The sequence below is a fragment of the Lupinus angustifolius genome, chromosome LG01 (genome assembly GCF_001865875.1).
Source record: "Lupinus angustifolius cultivar Tanjil chromosome LG01, LupAngTanjil_v1.0, whole genome shotgun sequence".
Lineage (NCBI taxonomy): Eukaryota > Viridiplantae > Streptophyta > Magnoliopsida > Fabales > Fabaceae > Lupinus > Lupinus angustifolius.
The window spans coordinates 17,664,722-17,682,392 of record NC_032009.1 but is presented as its reverse complement, the minus strand read 5'-3'; the positions used below and the strand labels follow the sequence as shown (position 1 = coordinate 17,682,392).

The following is a 17,671-nucleotide window of genomic DNA, read 5'->3' as shown; positions in this document are numbered from 1 at the left end:
TAATTAGGGGTGGTAATATGGGCCGACCCGCCCTGCCTTTGGCCCGCCAAAATAAGGGTTGGCCCGACCCGACTTGTATTGTTAAAAGGACTCAAAATGTCAGCCCAACCCATATTTTGCAGGGCTGACGGGCTGGTCCGTTTTCCCCTCCAAAATGTACATCATTAAAGTTTTTAGACAAAAAATAATCAACAAACTTGATAATTGTCTTTTAAAACAAAAAATCACAAACATAAGTTTACAATATTACAATAAGTTATGAAAACATAAGTTTTAATGTAAATTGAAATTTTGTTTCTTTAAGCTTAATTATCTCGAGCTTATGGTATGTATTCAACTATCGATTACTCAAACAAATTACAAAATAGTGCCCCACAAACGAGGGAGTAAATAAACAGTGCCAGACAACAGTAAAAAGGAATTTGTTTTCTGGCTTAGTCATGAAGTTGTTCAGAGCAATAAAATAGACATCTCCTAAGCTATCACATTGTCGTCAATTTATCATCTAACAATATCAATTGAGCTAAGAATACCATGTATGGTAGTGTGAATCAATTGAAGAAGGGGAGAAAGAGATGATCAATCATGTCGCCTTCATCCCAGCAATATAAGAGTACTGCAGAGTAGGATTTTCATCATGCATACATGTCACTTATTGGGTACCCTTCCAGAATTGCTTTCTCCATAATATTTTCCTAGTTAAAATAAAAAAAAAAAGGCATTTTGATTTTCTAATTGCAATGCTGCAAAACATAATTTAGAAACAAGAAAACAAAATAAAGCTTGATTGAATCAAGGCTTTAAACAATTATGCTCAGTGCACGTGATTAAATCAAGTTCAAACCCGACAATTGTTTTTCTTTCTCATTTTCATTCAATATGCAGAAGCAATAAGTGGAATTACCGGGATTAAAGTTGTGATCATCCCAGGGCCCCCTGCAGTTATAACCCACTTTGAGAAAATTTAAATAAAAGTAAATAGTAATACAATTGTAGAATCAGTTAAGATGTACCACATTTGTAGAAACAGTAAAGATTTACCACCTGAAATTGCTTCTTTATCCATGATATATCCTTCCATGTTTTAACAATGGCCCGCCGGGCCAGCCCGGCCCGACCCTCCTTGGCCCTCTAAAAAACGGACTACTAAAACAGGTTGAATATGGGTTTTTGGGCTAAAATCCTCAGCCCGGCCTGCTAAAAATAGCTATCCGAACGGACTGGCCCGTCGGGCCAAGCCCATATTACCACCCCTAACTATAATGGTTATAGTGTAAACGATTTATATATGAATTAAATATACCTACCATTCATTTGGATTTGAAGTGTTAATATGAATTAAATATATGAACATTGATCATTGGATGACATAAAGAGAGAAAAAAATGTATGTACTCAAAATATATTACTTTAAATTTACTCTCTATCCTAGCCATTAATTATATGAATATCTAATGATTTATATTTACTCACTAGTTCAAATCATTGGATTTTCTTAGAATTATGGGTTAGTTTAAAAAACTTACTCTAGGAATAACTGAATCTCTCCCCTAGTTTTAAACATTTTTATCGTATCTTTAAACTATTGTATTAAATTATTATTAACTCCATAAAAATATAAATGATTTAATATGTATATATTGTGTATTTTTTACACTGTCAACAAATCTCCACAATTCATGTATTAGTTAGCATTTACTTTTAAATATGCCTACTATATAAAAAACTTTAGAGTTTCTGTCCATAAATTTTAAATTCAGATAATGTAACGATGGACATTTTTCCCCTCTAATTCATAAAAGGTGTGAGGCCTTTGCTTCTTTGGCTATTTGATTTCCACACTTTGAAGAAGTAGAAGTCTCACTCTTTCTCCATTTCATATGCGATGGCTAGAAACAAGGTACTATTTTTTCTCCCTTTTCATCAACTTCAATCAATCTTCTCATTTGGGTTTAGCTTTTTTCTTCTTCTTATTCACTATTTTTTCTCTCAAATGCATAAAGTAATGTGTTTCTGTCTCTGTGATTAAATTAGGAAGCTTTGGTTTTGTTACTTGATGTGGGTCCATCTATGCATTCTGTTCTTCCTCAACTTCACAAAGTATGTTCCATGCTTATGCAGAAGAAGGTATACTCAATACCCCATTCTTCACTTTTCTCTTACTTGTTCTAAACCCGTGTTTGGATGGAGGGTTTTTTGGGTGTAACCAAGGTATCCCTTAGCATTTCGAGTTGTGTGACTGCCCCTCCCAACAAATGTCGCTTCCAGTAATCGAGTCGAATTTTTGACAGGTAAGAGGATGGAGGGGTTTACACCACAAGACTAATGAATGGAAGGGTTTATGATGAAAAGAAACGGAGAGTTATTTTTTTGTTATAAAATTGAATAAAGGATGATGGGAAAGTATTGATTAAGATTTTCTTTTCCACACACAAAAAAAGTGATTTTGATACCAAAAAATGTCATTTATTGTACTTGCATATTTGTTTCATTGGTCTTTTACACACAAAATAGCAGAAGCTTCAAAAAAGCTGAAATTCAACTTTTTTAGAAGCTATATTTTCAGCATCTCAAAAAATCACTTTTCCCAAAATCACTTTTGTAGAATTAATTTTTTAAGCCTAAACAAATGACCCCTAGATTTCATTTCATGCCTTTCATTTTACAAAAAAAGCTGAAATTCAACTTTTTGAGATGATATGTTTTTCAGCTTCTCAAAAAATAACTTTACCAGCCAAAATTAATTTTACAAAAAATGACATTTGATAAGGCTAAACAAACAGGCTCTATATCTCATTTTATTCCTTTAATTTTAGAAAGTTTTCATATAAGAGAATATTTAACTAAAATGAAAACTTTACCCTCCCTTCCCATTTTCTCCATCAAAAAGTACTTAAATGAAAAATCCCTGTTACTATGACATAACCCCTTTATTTATATATGTGCAGCTGATTTATACCAAATATGATGAAGTGGGAATTGTCTTATTTGGAACAAAAGGTACTTCAATCTTTTATGATACAAGTTGAATTGCATGATGTTGACTTGTGTTTGTGGTTATTGGTTTTTGTAACACCCCAGCCTTGACATGCAACCCCTCTCGACCCATGAATTTACTGAGCGTTTGTGAAAATACTGTATGGGTATCTAAGCTTGAAGGATGACACACTCAGTAAATTCATGGGCCCAGACCCAGAGGGGTCGCATGTCAAGACTGTGATCTTACATATTTCATGTCTGGTGTGTTTCATGCTCAACTCTCACAGAGTCTTTGCACTGTTGATTGTGCTAAGTTTTTGCCAGTTACTATTACTATTTACGGTACTTGCAACGTGTCCGATGGAAGATTCCTTTTTATAATTTCTATTTGTGTTTTTATTCTAATTCAGTCACTTTCTTTTGATTAAGGTCTCCCTCACCTATGTTATATGCTGTCATTTTTCAGACACTAATAACGACCTTACTATGGAAGTTGGTGGGTATCGACATGTTGCAGTATTGAGAAATATTAAAGTTGTGGATGGAGATATCGTTGAGGCCTTACAAGAACTCCCTCGAGGAACTACTAATGGTGACTGTATCCACAAAGTTCTCGGTTTTATATTCTCGAAGTTCTTACTTGTTAATTTAATATCTTCTTCTTACTATTATTTTTAGTCAAGAAAATTATATGAGAATGAGTTTTGATCAACATTCGAACATCAAGATATTGAGACTACTTGCTACTGCAAATAACCATACCCATCTGGGATTAAAGGCTTGTGTTATTAAAATTTAAGAGGAAACTGATCCATTCTTCCAGCCTTGAATTTTATCTTATCAGATCAGATATCTTTTATGCTTTTCCGGATTCCTTGACTTTTGATGTTAGTTCTTGATGCTGTGATTGTTGGCATGGACATGCTGATAAAAAAGTTCGGAGAAACTAACAAGGGCAAAAAACGTCTCTGCCTAATTACAAATGCTCAATATCCAATAAAGGATTCCAATGAAGGAACAAAAGAAGAGCAAGTTACCACCATTGCCAAACAAATGACCGGCTATGGTATGAGAATGGAAAGTATAATTCTGAGAGGAAAACTTACTCAAGATGCAAACAAAAGAGTAATGGATGAGAATGATCGTTTGTTATGTATCTTTTCAAAGAAAACGTCAACAGCGTTATTGTATGTGGAGGATCTAGTTTCATTGTTTGGTGCTCTTAAAACCCGAAATGTAACCCCATCTTCAGTTTTCAGAGGGGATCTTGAATTAAGCCCAGAACTGAGTATTAAGGTGAGATCTGTGGTATGACATACAAAAATAATTTTCAGGCTCATGACGTATTACCGCTTATGAGTCATCTGCAAATTTACATTTTTCTAATTTTCATGTCTTAATTTGATATTTAAGGTTGTTATGCCATCTTACTAACTTTTTTGAATGATTATCTAATGCTCTAAGTTTGAGTTGTTCTTGCTGAATACGAATCTTTACCTCTAATCAAGTTGAATATTTTGAGGCAAGGTGAACATGGAAGGACATAACTGATATTTTCTCTAGCATCTGCATCATAATATTTCACATCATATTTCTTTTTTCCTGCTTCATTTCTTAGTACTGAAAAGGAAATTGCTCTGCTGCTAGGATAGAAAATATAATTCGTTTTCCAGTAATATATCAAACTGTGTATGAAATTTCATTTGACGTATAAAGATTACTTTTTTTTATCCATATTTTTCTTCCAGTCAGGCTTATGGATGCGCCCAGCATACGTATTAGTTATCTTATTGAACTTTTAATAAAAAACATCGCAAAAAATTGAATTGTTTTCCTCATGAAAACTTTAATAATAATCAGGTAATGGTCTACAAGAAAACTATTGAAGAGAAGTTTCCAACTCTGAAGAATTATTCTGATAAGGCTCCTCCAAATGATAAGTATGCCACACATGAAGTCAAAGTAGATTATGAGTACAGGAGTTCTGAAGATAATGATAAAGTTGTTCCTCCGGATCAAAGAATTAAAGGTTATCGATATGGGCCGCATATTGTTCCTATATCTGCTGCCGAATGGGATGCTGTAAAGTTCAAACCAGAAAAGGGTGTAAAGCTTTTAGGATTTACCGATTCTTCTAATGTATTAAGGTATAGTTGCATTCCAGATACTTAAATAGAATATATTTGATTTGAATTTGTTACCGGAGGTTTCCTAACTCTTTTTTTTTTCTTTTCTTTCTGTCCTACAATGTCCACTAAAGACATCAGTACATGAAAGATGTCAATATTTTCGTTGCTGAACCCGGAAATACAAAAGCCATTCTTTCTCTTTCTGCACTGGCAAGGGCTATGAAGGATATGAATAAGGTGGCAATATTACGTTGCGTTTGGAGACGAGGACAAGTAAATGTTGTAATTGGGGTCTTGACACCCAATGTAACTGATAGAGAAAATATTGTAGGTTATTTCTGTGTCTATTTCTTGTATTCTTATTGGTTAATATACCAGATTCATATCTGGCTCGATTTTTTTAAATTTAATTCTATGTTTTCTAATTATGCTGTGCACTGGACCGCCCTCTAATTATGCCCTGCAGCCTGATTCATTTTACTTCAATGTACTTCCCTTTGCCGAGGATGTCCGAGAGTTTCAATTTCCCTCTTTCACTAATTTCCCACCGTCATGGCAACCCAATGAACAACAGCTAGAGGCAGCGGCTAACTTCATAAAGATGCTTGATCTTGCACCAGAGGGGAATGAGGAAGTTTTGCTACCTGACTTTACTCCAAATCCAGTCCTAGAGGTACATATTTCAATTTGCATTTTAGACATTCAGATTTTCTTGAGTAATGATATCCGTACCGTTTTTTTTCTCCTACTCCATTTTTTATACCTTATCTTTCTTTCTACTTCTCTTCCTTTCCTATCACATCACCAGTCATGTCTCTTTATTCTCTCCCTATTTCCCTCTTCCCTAAACTATATACAGCCGAAAAGGGGTGTAAGAGTAACATTTTTATTCTCTTTTTCTTATGTGATTGCTGCCTGAACTGTGAATCTGCATTTAAGCATGCCTTGTGTATTGACTAAAGTTAGTACCGGGTGGTATCATACTTTAAGATGTAAAAAAATATGTTATTAAGATGTAAAAAATTATGTTATCCCTTGCTAATCATCATAGGTTTCTTACATGGGATTTTTTCAGCGCTTTTATCATTATCTTGAGCTGAAATCAAAGCATCCAGATGCTGCAGTACCCCCTATTGACCACACACTAAAGAAAATTACAGAGCCTGATGCTGACTTACTTTTGCAAAACAAATCTGTGATAGACTCATTTTGCAGGTCTTTTGAGCTAAAAGAAAGTCCCAGAGTAAGAATGTGTAATTTGAACTTTGCTCCTAGTCCCTAAAACATTCAATATCTTTTACATTTGAACTATTTTTCAGCATAAAAACTCAAGGCGTTTATTACAAGAAAGGAGGACTGATTCAAATGAAGAAGAGAGTAAAGGAGACATTACTGCTCAACCTGCCAATCTCATTGAACTTACATCTACTATTAAAGCTGAGAACATTGGGGATCTGACTCCAGCCCAAGATTTTGAAGCCATGATTTCACGTAGAGATAGTCCAGGCTGGGTTGTAAAAGTAATTAAGGACATGAAAAATAAAATATTTGATCTGGTAGAGGACTCCCATGAAGGTGATAACTATCCTAAAGCACTGGAGTGTTTAGTCGTGCTTCGTAAAGGTTGCATCCTTGAGCAGGTAATCCATCTCTCTACCTCACACATAAAAGACGGTTATTCAAGGGGTTTTCTTCCTCAAAGTGTAATACTTTCACGATTGAGTTTCTAAAGCTTGTTAATAAAGAAATCATTCAAGATCAATTCTGATCTTGAACATCATTCTTCTTCTCCTATTTCTACTTCTTCTAATCCCTAAAATCCAGTTCTTATCAATCTCTCTACCTCACACATAAAAGACGGTTAGGATCTTTCCCTGTTTAACCTGTATCTTATGTATTATGCCTCTTGAATTTCTTTGTTATATCTGCCTAGGCTTCTTGGTTGTGTTTTAGATCCATAATAACTAATAACATGAAATTCACACTTTTTTCTCTGAAGGAGCCAAAACAGTTCAATGATTTCCTTCGGCATCTTTGCAATTTCTGTCAAGAGAAAAACCTTCGCAGTTTCTGCGAATATCTTGCTTCTAAGGGACTTACATTGATCTCCAATAAAGAAGCTGTAGACAGGTTTTTTTTTTTGCAATATCTCTTGTTTTTGTTGCTTGATTCAATTCAGTAAGTGACTCTTTTTTCTTTATCAGATCATAATTTGTAATTTGGGTTCTCTTTTCAGCGAGGTTTCTGATGACGAAGTGAGAAACTTCCTAGTGAAACGTGAACCAAAAGTTGAGTGATCCATTCACTAGATCCGCTGAAATATCTGAGAGCTTTAAGTACGTTAGGATATGATATATCAAAGCCAGACAACTAGCATCCCCTCATGTGCTTACAGTTCCTCAAGCCATTTTATCTTTCTAGGTGTAGTGTATATATGCTTGCATGTGTATCATGATTCATGAGTAGAGGTTGAAAAAACCCGCTAAATCGGACATGCAATTGTATGATGAATATTAACTTGCATGTCCAAAATTCCATGAACTAATTTTATCTGCACCCATAGCAGGGTGTGCTGATGAACCCTCAAATTTCAATTGTATGATTTTCAGTTTTATTTACTTTGACCTCCCTCCCTCCAATTTGCTGTCATAGAACATGAAGTTCATGATTCCTTCAAGAAACCTAAAATGTTGAAGGAGCATTAGCAACCTTTATATGCTTTTGTTTGTAAAATTCTGCAATATAACACAATGTTAAGTTTCTCAATTATTGCATTTGCATGCTCGACACTTTTCATTGTAACAAATACAAAGCGACCACTCCTTCAAGAGTATTTATCGTTTGTCATGCATAGCCTATCAAATATTTATCTGACATGAAGACTTGGATAGAGTTTTGATCATCATAGTAAAGAGCATATAGGTTACAAATTTGATCACCCTAATCCTTCCTTTCTATTACGACTCTTAATTAGAATTTCTCAAAAAATGGAAAACGAAGTCACGCTCTCTTTGAAACCTGACAAATGTGGTTTAGGATTTTAGATTTGGTTTAATCTCCTATCCCAGTCTCTTCATCTAACCCCTCACTCCTGCACTTTGACCTGTATCTCCATTGTTACCCACAACCCGGGACTAACAACACAATCGGCAACTGCCATCTGCTTCAAGCGACTCAACCGGGCACCTAACTTCTGTCAGACGCAAACAACCAGCCACCTCGTCACCATGTCTGCCATCGCCCAGCCACCATGATGCCATCTCTCACTGGTAATGGTTCTTATCACTTTCCAGTCCATTGGTAATTTTTCTTATCATTGGTAATTTGTGTTCTAAGTTGCATCATAGTTGTGGTGTCTTCCTTGTTCTGCAATTGCATTCATGATATTTAAACAATACAGGGAATGACATTCGGTTGGTTTCACAACATGCTTTACGGTGTGTTTCGTTTTGGGTTTGTTGAAGAGTGTGGAGACCAATGCTGTTAATGTTTATAGTTATCTCTTGATGTTGTTTAACTTTAATTGGTAAAAAGGCGATAAACTGCAATTAGTATTCCACCACTGTGCTTCTCGTTGAAGAAAAAATGAAACAGAGATTGTTGACTTTGGTGTTGTATTTTTATTTGTCTTAACATTGGTTAAAGGTGACTTTTATGATAGTAGTTACTAGTTAATGATACCTGAATTCACATAAGGCTTGTCTTAGTGTCCAGTCTCTTTTGAATATAAGAACAGATTTCAAACTTGAGGTGTGAAGAAAATATGTCATGATTTCAGAGTTTGTCATGATTCAACATGTTCTTTTCCTTCATTATTAGTTGTTTTCTATCTCCTTATATTTATGTGTGTGAGAGAGAGAGATTTGACTGTGGGTTATAACGTCGAGTTATACAGGTTTAACATATCTTGTATTCACCATTGCAGCTACTACGGCAAACCAAATCCAGAACCAAAAGGAGAAAGAAGATGATTTCTCTCTGAAGGAGACAACTCCGAACATTTGTGCTGGAAGAGTGACCAGCAGTGATAGGCTTCCCACTGCCTTTGACCTCATCGAAAAAATGCACTTCCTGTTTGCTAGAGTGGGGAAGGCCAAATACTTGCTAGATGCCAGTAACTCTGATATAGCCCATTGGCCCCACATTGACCTGTAACCCTTATGTGGAAGTGAAGCTTTGAACTTCTATGGGAGCAACACGGTGCATTTAGAAAACCTCAAACCGAGATTGGAACCAAGTCTTTGTTTCCTCTAAGGAAAGGATTCAACGGTCAGTTTAGGAAATTGTGGTGATGGACAAGGACAAAGACAGGGTTGTTGGTTCTGAATCCACTGATGAGTTCATCGGTCGTTTTGTGTTTTGTATTTCTGATGTTCCTATAAGGGTCCCTCCTGATAGCCCATTGGCCCCACAACAAACTCGAGGATGAAATTGGAGTGAAACTTTAAGGAGAGTTGATGGTATCTGTTTGGATGGGGACTCAGATGAGGCTTTTCCCGATGCTTAGCATTCAGATGCGGCAATAAACAATGGTGAACACATTTCTCCTAGGCTATGGTATCTTAGAGTTAATGTGATTCAAGGCCAAGATTTGTTACTCAAGAATAACAAGAATGGTTGCAACTCATCAGAAATCTTTATCCAAGCTGTTTTGGAGAACTTGGCTTTGAGAAGTCGTCCGATGAAAATTAATCCAAACCCTATTTAGATTTTAGAATGAGGATTTGATCTTTGCTGCATCAGAACCCTTTAACGAGTCCTTGCTTTTAAGCATTGAGCAAGTGATTAACAATAACAAGCACAAAAGCATGGGAAATTGTGTGGTTCTGTTGAAAGATGTGGAGAGGAGAATAGATGCTACACCACCAGCTAGCTATCATGTCATACAACCTTGAGAAGAAGCCGAAGGATGAAGATGAGGCTACATTTGCCGGTAGACTTAATGTGAGAATCTCTATGGATGGAGGGTACCATGTTCTTGATGAGGCCACTCACTACACTAGTGATCTCAGTTCATAATCTAAGCATTTGTATAATTCTGGTATAGGTGTTCATGAATTAGGAACTATGAATGATGTGGGGCTCTCTCCAATGAACACGGAAAACCGTACCGATGCATATTGTGTAGCTAAGTATGGTCCTAAGTGGGTGAGGACAAGGACTATTGTTGATAATTTGAGTCCAAAGTGGAATGAGCAATACACTTGGGAACTTTGTGATCCTTGCACTGTAATCACAGTTGTAGTGTTTGATAATGCACACTAGCATCAATAAGTGGCAAATGCAGAAGCAGCAGTGGACAAGAGAATCGGCAGGTAAGGATTTGGTTGTTCGCACCCGCTTATAAACTTGCATAGTCAAGGAGCCACAAAGATGGGAGAAAAATTCAATTGGCTGTGAAATTTTCTTGTCCATCTTTGTTGAATGTTTTGCAAACCTATGCAAGACATTTTCTCCCAAGAATGCACCATATATCCCCATTGTCTATATTTCAAGTCATAGTTTAAGGGACCAATCTTCTGCAATCACTACATTGAGGTTGAGAAGAGCTGAACCATCATTGAATAAAGAGATTTGTGGAGTATATCCTAGATGTGAGGATAAATGTGTGGAGTATGAGATGAGGAAGAGCTCAATTTTACTAGATTTGTCGGTCTTCTCGATGGTTTAATATTTGTTCATAAAAACCTCGAAGAGATAAGAAGCTATTTTCCTCGCTCCTTCTGGTTGGCACTTTGTGAGACATCAAATATGCTCTCCCTTTCCGGTCGGTACCTGGGGTTATAGAACAAGGCCAAGGTATCCTCGACACACAACATGAATTTGTCTCAGGCTGATATAGCCACTAAGAATTAAAAGAAGAATTTGGCCCCTTTTCATAGAAATTTAGGGATAATAATCTAAAGAAGAGATATGATAGACTAAGTCAATTTCTTATTCAGCTGGAGGGACCTAAGAGCAACAACATTGTTTGTGATTTTCTGTTTGGTTGCTGCAATTATCACTTATTCCTTTTCATTATTTAATCTTCATTTCCCTTTGATATGACTTCAGTTCCACAAAATTTTCTTAGGAGGATGCTTGTATTCTATGAGAAGATTTCTCTTCATTTATATATTGCCTTTTCTTTGGAAAATATCTTTGGTTTCTTTTTTGTATTTGATTTAAACCACATCAAGGTATTGTTTCACAATGCCAGCTTCTAGCTTTTTCAAAAAGTTTGTAGTTTTTTGAATCAGTCAATAAGCTATTATAGAAGAGACTTTGTATTTTAGTAGCGTTAAAAAAAATGAAAAAAACTTTCTATAATTCTTTACCAATTTTACCTTCAAAATATTTAAAGATTACATTAGTTACTTCTAACTAAAAACTAGGATGGCAAAAAAAACCTATACGAGCACGGGTATGTGTTACAAATGGACACTCGCGGGTTTTACAAACAGATTTTTAAAAATACACATAATATATACGGGCGGGTATAAGTATTATGGTACCCGTGCTTGCGGGTACCCGTTATTTATATTATTAATATATTATATTTAATTAAAATAAAAAGTATATTATCCTAATATTCATTATACTATGTACATCTTTTCCTTTTACTTTATTTACATTTTTTTACTTTGCTTACATCTTTTATTGAATTTGATAGTAAAACACCCACAATTATTATTATATGTGTAGAAACATACATGTTTTACAAAGAAAATATATACTTTTTGTTAAGGAAATGTGAACAACAAATCACATAAATAGAAAACACCAATAAATTTAGTATTTTTGTCAAATATTCAATCAAAAGATACAAAAATAATTAAGTTTCATATCATTTGAAACATAATAGAAGTACAAAATTAAAAATTCATTTAAAATATAGGAAACTCAATGATACTCGTTGTCTCGCGGGTACCCAGAAATACCCGCAAGTACCATACGGGTAGGTATGGGTCATTTATATTCGTCTTGTGAGCATCCGCAAAAATAACTTATAGGTGAGAACGAGTATTATGGTATTCACTTTGTTAGGAATGACAACAAATCTGGACGGATCTGGGTAGTGTATTATTTGGATTCGCCCATTACTTTATTTTTAGACTCAGACCTACCCCAGACTCATCCTGATACTCGTAGTGTCTGTTACCCCATGTCTTTGGGTACTCAGGAAATTTGCGAGTACCACAAATTCAAAAACATTAAAAATAATTGCGAGTAATTTATGTAATGATATGTTTATTTCTTACAATCTTATATGTTATTTAGATAATTAACAAGAGAGAAAATTATAAAACATAATTTAAAGTTTTAATCACATTTTAAATTGATTATTTCAATATTATGATGTAAAATTGATTTAGTGAGAATTGTTCAATCAACATAATATTAGATTACACATATCCGTTAACAACATAACATTATAATACTACTTAACAATATAACATAATTATTTAATATCATGACAATCACATTTATGAATTAACAAAATAGCATTAAGGATTAACATTATTTATATATATATATATATATAGACCTGGGTACCTCATTGCTCGAACTCAAAATCACCGACAACAAGTCCTAAAATCTTAGGTCTCCATGCGTCCAGAAACATGGACCTAAACCCGACCCGCTGTGGATATTTTTTGCAAGTACTCACGAGTCTAATTACCCATTGTCATCCTCACACCTTTTAGGTATTTATGTATTTATAAATTTTTTTAATTAAATATTTATATATATTATATTTTTTATATTTTACAGTTATATTGTCTATTTTATTATTATTTTATAATGAATTTTAGTGATTAAAATATAATGATATATTTAACATATACACAAATTTTATTATTTATATAGTAATTATTATATATATTAATTATTACAAAAACTCGGGTTCGAGTCTTGTGGATGAAAAAATGCTCGTTGGGAGAGTTAACCCCACGTACCTATGGATGTTCCAGAATCGGACAGGATTATCTCCAGTGCGAAAATACCTGTAAGAAACCAAAAAAAAAGATTACATGTCTAAGTTGTATTTAGGAATTCACAACGGTTTGAGAATTTGGAACTCTCCATCCAAAAATCTCTCGCCATATTTTTATAATTATGGCAGTGACAACATATTTTTTCACAACACAAAATTATAGACTTAGTTTTTTAAAATATAAATTTTCAATTTTAAATTTTTTAAACATATCTAATTTTGTCTCAAAGTCAAAATTTCCGGTGGACCCACTTCAGTCAAACCTTTAAACTTCACAAGTTGGGGAAACTTCTAAGCTAAATGGTAGGTTGGTAGATATGTTCTTTAATTCCAACTAGCAAGACCTGTGTATTCGTACGAGACAATATTTTTTGATCATATGATTAATAATATATATATTTCTTGTGCATTCGACCGGACAAAAACACATATTTCCTAAACTATTGTTGGTTTCATGCATGGTCGAAACACATGTTGAAATTGATAAATAAACAACTACAAAATAAATAGTGTCAATTTACACGGCTTATGACTCCAAAAAAAACTAAAAATTACAAAATAAATACATGTTTGCAACATCCGTAAAGGGATCATGGTAGCAAAAAATATGGTCATTCATGAGATTGCATAACCATCCAAAATATATACATAAAACATAAACAATCATTCATTTTTTCAAAGTGCTCCTTAGTCGAACAAACTCGACCAGAATTGTTGTAAAATTAAAAACAAAACAAATAAATTATAGCTTCATTAAAAAAGTAAGCATAAAAATTGAAGATCGTACATAGTATTATTACATAGTTACATACACATTCAAATATGTCATCTTCTTTTTAGTTACGACAAATATGGTGATATATGAAAATTATTTACAACCCCTTCACTTTTATCCATGTTGTCATCAAAAAGTGAATAAATAAAGAATTAAAAAATTCGATTAAATATTAAAACATTCTTGGATCAATGATAATCATCCGTAGTGAATGAGCTTCATATCTTTCAATACGCCAAAGACTTGTAATCCTCACCTCCCACTTCCAAGTATTCTTTGATGAATTAATCTCTTTACTGAGATTTTTAACATATTTAAACAAATTTTTGTAATAAAGATAATCAACGTAATACAAATGATAATATATAATACACAAAAAAAAGTAGTAATCCCTTAAATGAAAACATATACACAACCCACATCAGGCGAAGCAACCAAAGAACAATTAAAAAAACTTTTGTAATAAAAAACCATTAAAGTAAAGCTACTAATTACACGGTGATGATCTCAACCACAAATTTATTAATAACATAGAAATAAAGTATATAGTATAAAAGAATGGGAAAAATGACAACCTTTCAAAGAAGTAGGAAGAACCTGAGGTTGGAGCATGTAACAACATAGGATGCTTAACTAAAGTCTAGAGCATTTTCTTCATTTTTAAATGGCCCTACAGAAAAAACAAAAGAAAGTTACATTTTGTATACTCAAACATGTTCTGAGAATATTATGAGTTAATACTTTGAGTGAGTTTTGTGAGGAGAGTTGGTAAATAAGAAGTTTGGTGTGAGAATGAAATGGAAGAATGAAATAAGAAGTATAAAAGAGATAATGAAACCTACTAAGAAATCAAATAACTTACCGTGGTTGGTAATGAAAGTGAAACCAACAACACAATACAATTACCAGAAATAATGAACAAAAATGAAATAGATTTAAATATATAATAGAAGAAGAGAATATGAAGAAATGCAAACCACATCATCAAGCAAAAATGCTTTGGCAAACAAAGAGGTAAGACCAATCTGTGCTATTTTGGTCAGAAAAATAAACAAATGTTTTAATAAGTAATAACCAAAAATTCATATATAATAGGTAATTGTCCACATTTTAAAATGATTATGAGCTATTATTGATTATATGAATTTATGGAAAAGTCATATATAATAGTGTTATTATTATTCATTAATTAAGCAGATGATAGGAAATGTCAAATCAGTAACATTATTTTCTTATATAGTTATAGATAAGCATTTGTGATTTAGTACTTTAAATTTTAATTGTCTTTTTTATCTCTGTTCTATTTTTTATACAACATGCTTCAAAGCAATCATATAATTCCAAACCGTGGTGATTAATAGTCTTGATCGTATGAGAATTAAATGGTAAAACTTTCAATTCGATCGGGTTAGACGGAATAATAAAAAAAGCAAACCAAACTATTAACTTAACAAAACATAAATAGTGGAGAATGTGGTATAAAACCTTTATATATTGCATAAATATTAAATTAAATTATTAATTATTTATAAATAATATTTTTATATATAAATATTAATTATATATGACATAATGTTATTAAATTTGGATTGATTATTGACTCCGTTAAAATACTATGTTAATGAATCATTAGTTGAATAATTAGGTTATTTATTGGATTGTTTGTCTCAGTTTACACTAAAAAAAATCATAATACTAAATAACATTATTTAATAATTTTATATTACAAATTTAAAACATTATCTTATAGAAGTGTTCATTTAAACAACCATCAATAAATGTTTTAATACAACAAAATCTCATAAGTAAGTTGAAATATCAATAAATAATATATGATTTATGTTTTAATTGTAATAATATTAAATAAATTTAAAACTTGATTAAACAACTATTTGTTATAACATTATCTAATAAAGATTGAATTTAATTAAAACAATGACAAACATAATTATAAAAATATAAGTTCGTTCAAATGAGTATATTCTTTTTGTTTTACTATTTAAAAAATAAGTTATACCAGTACAAACAGTAGAGTTATTAGTTTTATGTTTAATTCAATTGAATCGAACCGATCCAGTTTAGGCGCATGGCTGGTTGATCAGCTGCTTGGAATGGGCACATACCCAGTTCTAGTTGGACCAGTTAGAGAGCCAATTAGAGCCAAGTTTAACAAATATAAAACACAACATGATCCAATTAGCTCATGAGACACCTTAACAAGTCAACATACTAGGATACATTTTCTGTTCAATGTTGGAATAAGTTTTATAGCATTGCTTTCTAGTCTATAGTTGATGCAATTTTAATTTCAGAGTATTTGGTTAAAATATCATTGATTGAACCATTGGTGACTGAGTGATTAACTCGATTTATAATATAAAAAATCATAATATTAGATAACATTATTTAATAAATTTATACTACAAATTTAAAAATATCACATGTGCTCAATTAAACACCATAAATGAAGTTTTAATTAAAAAATTCTTAATTACAACAATTACAAACATAATAATAAAATAATGTTATTTTGGTGTCTAAAAAGATAATTGAGTTAAATTCAGTTCAACTAGTTGATTCATTGGTCTTATACTTAAGCAAACCAAGTTAAACATGTTGATAATGATTTTGGTACATAACCAATTAGATGAGTTGTTCCGACTGATTAGATGATTCCTGATTGAACTGGTCGGAGAGGCCGTTCAGACATGATCCAATAAGACATAATAGCATACCTTTTCCAATTCAATGTTGGAGTGGGTTTCATACCATTGCTTCAAACTCTATAGCTCATGCAATTTTAGATTTCTTTGCCTATTCTCTGGTCTGTCAAAGTCTCCAACAACAATCAACAATTCAGCATGGACTAAAATGCAAAGGTGGTTCTTCTTCATGCTATGTTTCATTTATTACCACTAATCACAATCGTTGTTTTGATTTACCAAACTTAATTATTGCATTGGAAAAATAATGGTAGCAGTAATATATCATATCCATCAAATCTTGTGTTATATTCTTATTGGCAAAGCTCTTGTTCATGGCGTATCAGATTTGCTTTAAGCCTCAAAGGTGATTCTTTTTCTCATTAATCTGTGTTTTGGAGTTAGCAGAATTATGAGGAGTGAATTTGTCTCATTCAAACACAATTCTCTCTAGAACCACGTATTGGATTTTCCACACCAATTAATGGTTCTTTTCCGAATTGGTTATCTATAAAGAATGAAATAGATTTTTCTCTACAATTTAAGTAAAAGAAAAGAAGAGTAATTGATAATGTACACTAACCTACATGAATGAATGAGTTACAACAAACAAGAAAGAATTTTATCCTTGGGTATTTCTCTTATGATGAAAGAAAATTTGATTCAAACCTACAAGTAGCAGCACTAGAAAGGACTCTACATGAAGCTATAGAACCTGTTGGGAACAAGCGAACAATCAAATAGTAAAGAGTATAGAGACAAGAGAATAACACAAGAGATTTGGTAACGAGGTTCGGCCAATTGTGCCTACGTCCCCGGGAGCGTTGAGCGGCTACCACTATATATTATTAGAGAATAAGGATTAGTGTTTGACTATTCTTCTCCTTGTTACATTAGGTTTACATAACATCAATATATATAGCCCTCTACCCCAACCCCTTTACATCAGCCCAAGCCCATAACTTGTATTGCTGTTATCTAGAGATATGAGTCATTGCACAACACTCATCCTCCTCCTCATCCTATCCTCATACTCATTCTCGTCCTCATCCTATCCTTATCCTCATCCTCTTCCTCATTCTCGTCCTCATCCTATCCTCGTCCTCTT

The 17,671-nt window shown here is 33.1% G+C and overlaps 1 protein-coding gene and 1 pseudogene across 2 annotated transcripts; both read left to right on the top strand.

Moving 5' to 3' along the window:
* LOC109350449 (ATP-dependent DNA helicase 2 subunit KU80-like) lies at positions 1,807 to 9,535 on the top strand. Of its 2 annotated transcripts, XM_019591694.1 has the most exons (14): positions 1,807 to 1,900; positions 2,035 to 2,127; positions 2,949 to 3,000; positions 3,446 to 3,577; positions 3,872 to 4,275; positions 4,840 to 5,126; positions 5,240 to 5,435; positions 5,575 to 5,781; positions 6,184 to 6,351; positions 6,428 to 6,496; positions 6,539 to 6,748; positions 7,108 to 7,238; positions 7,345 to 8,377; positions 9,034 to 9,535. In XM_019591694.1, exons 1-13 carry the CDS (start codon positions 1,886 to 1,888, stop codon positions 7,403 to 7,405), a joined length of 2,025 nt encoding a protein of 674 aa, XP_019447239.1. In that variant the 5' UTR covers positions 1,807 to 1,885; the 3' UTR covers positions 7,406 to 8,377; positions 9,034 to 9,535. The 2 variants fall into 2 exon arrangements, with proteins under 2 accessions (XP_019447239.1, XP_019447234.1); XM_019591689.1 differs by having other exon boundaries at positions 6,428 to 6,748.
* LOC109356934 overlaps positions 16,819 to 17,671 on the top strand; it is an 8,135-nt pseudogene continuing 7,282 nt past the window's right edge.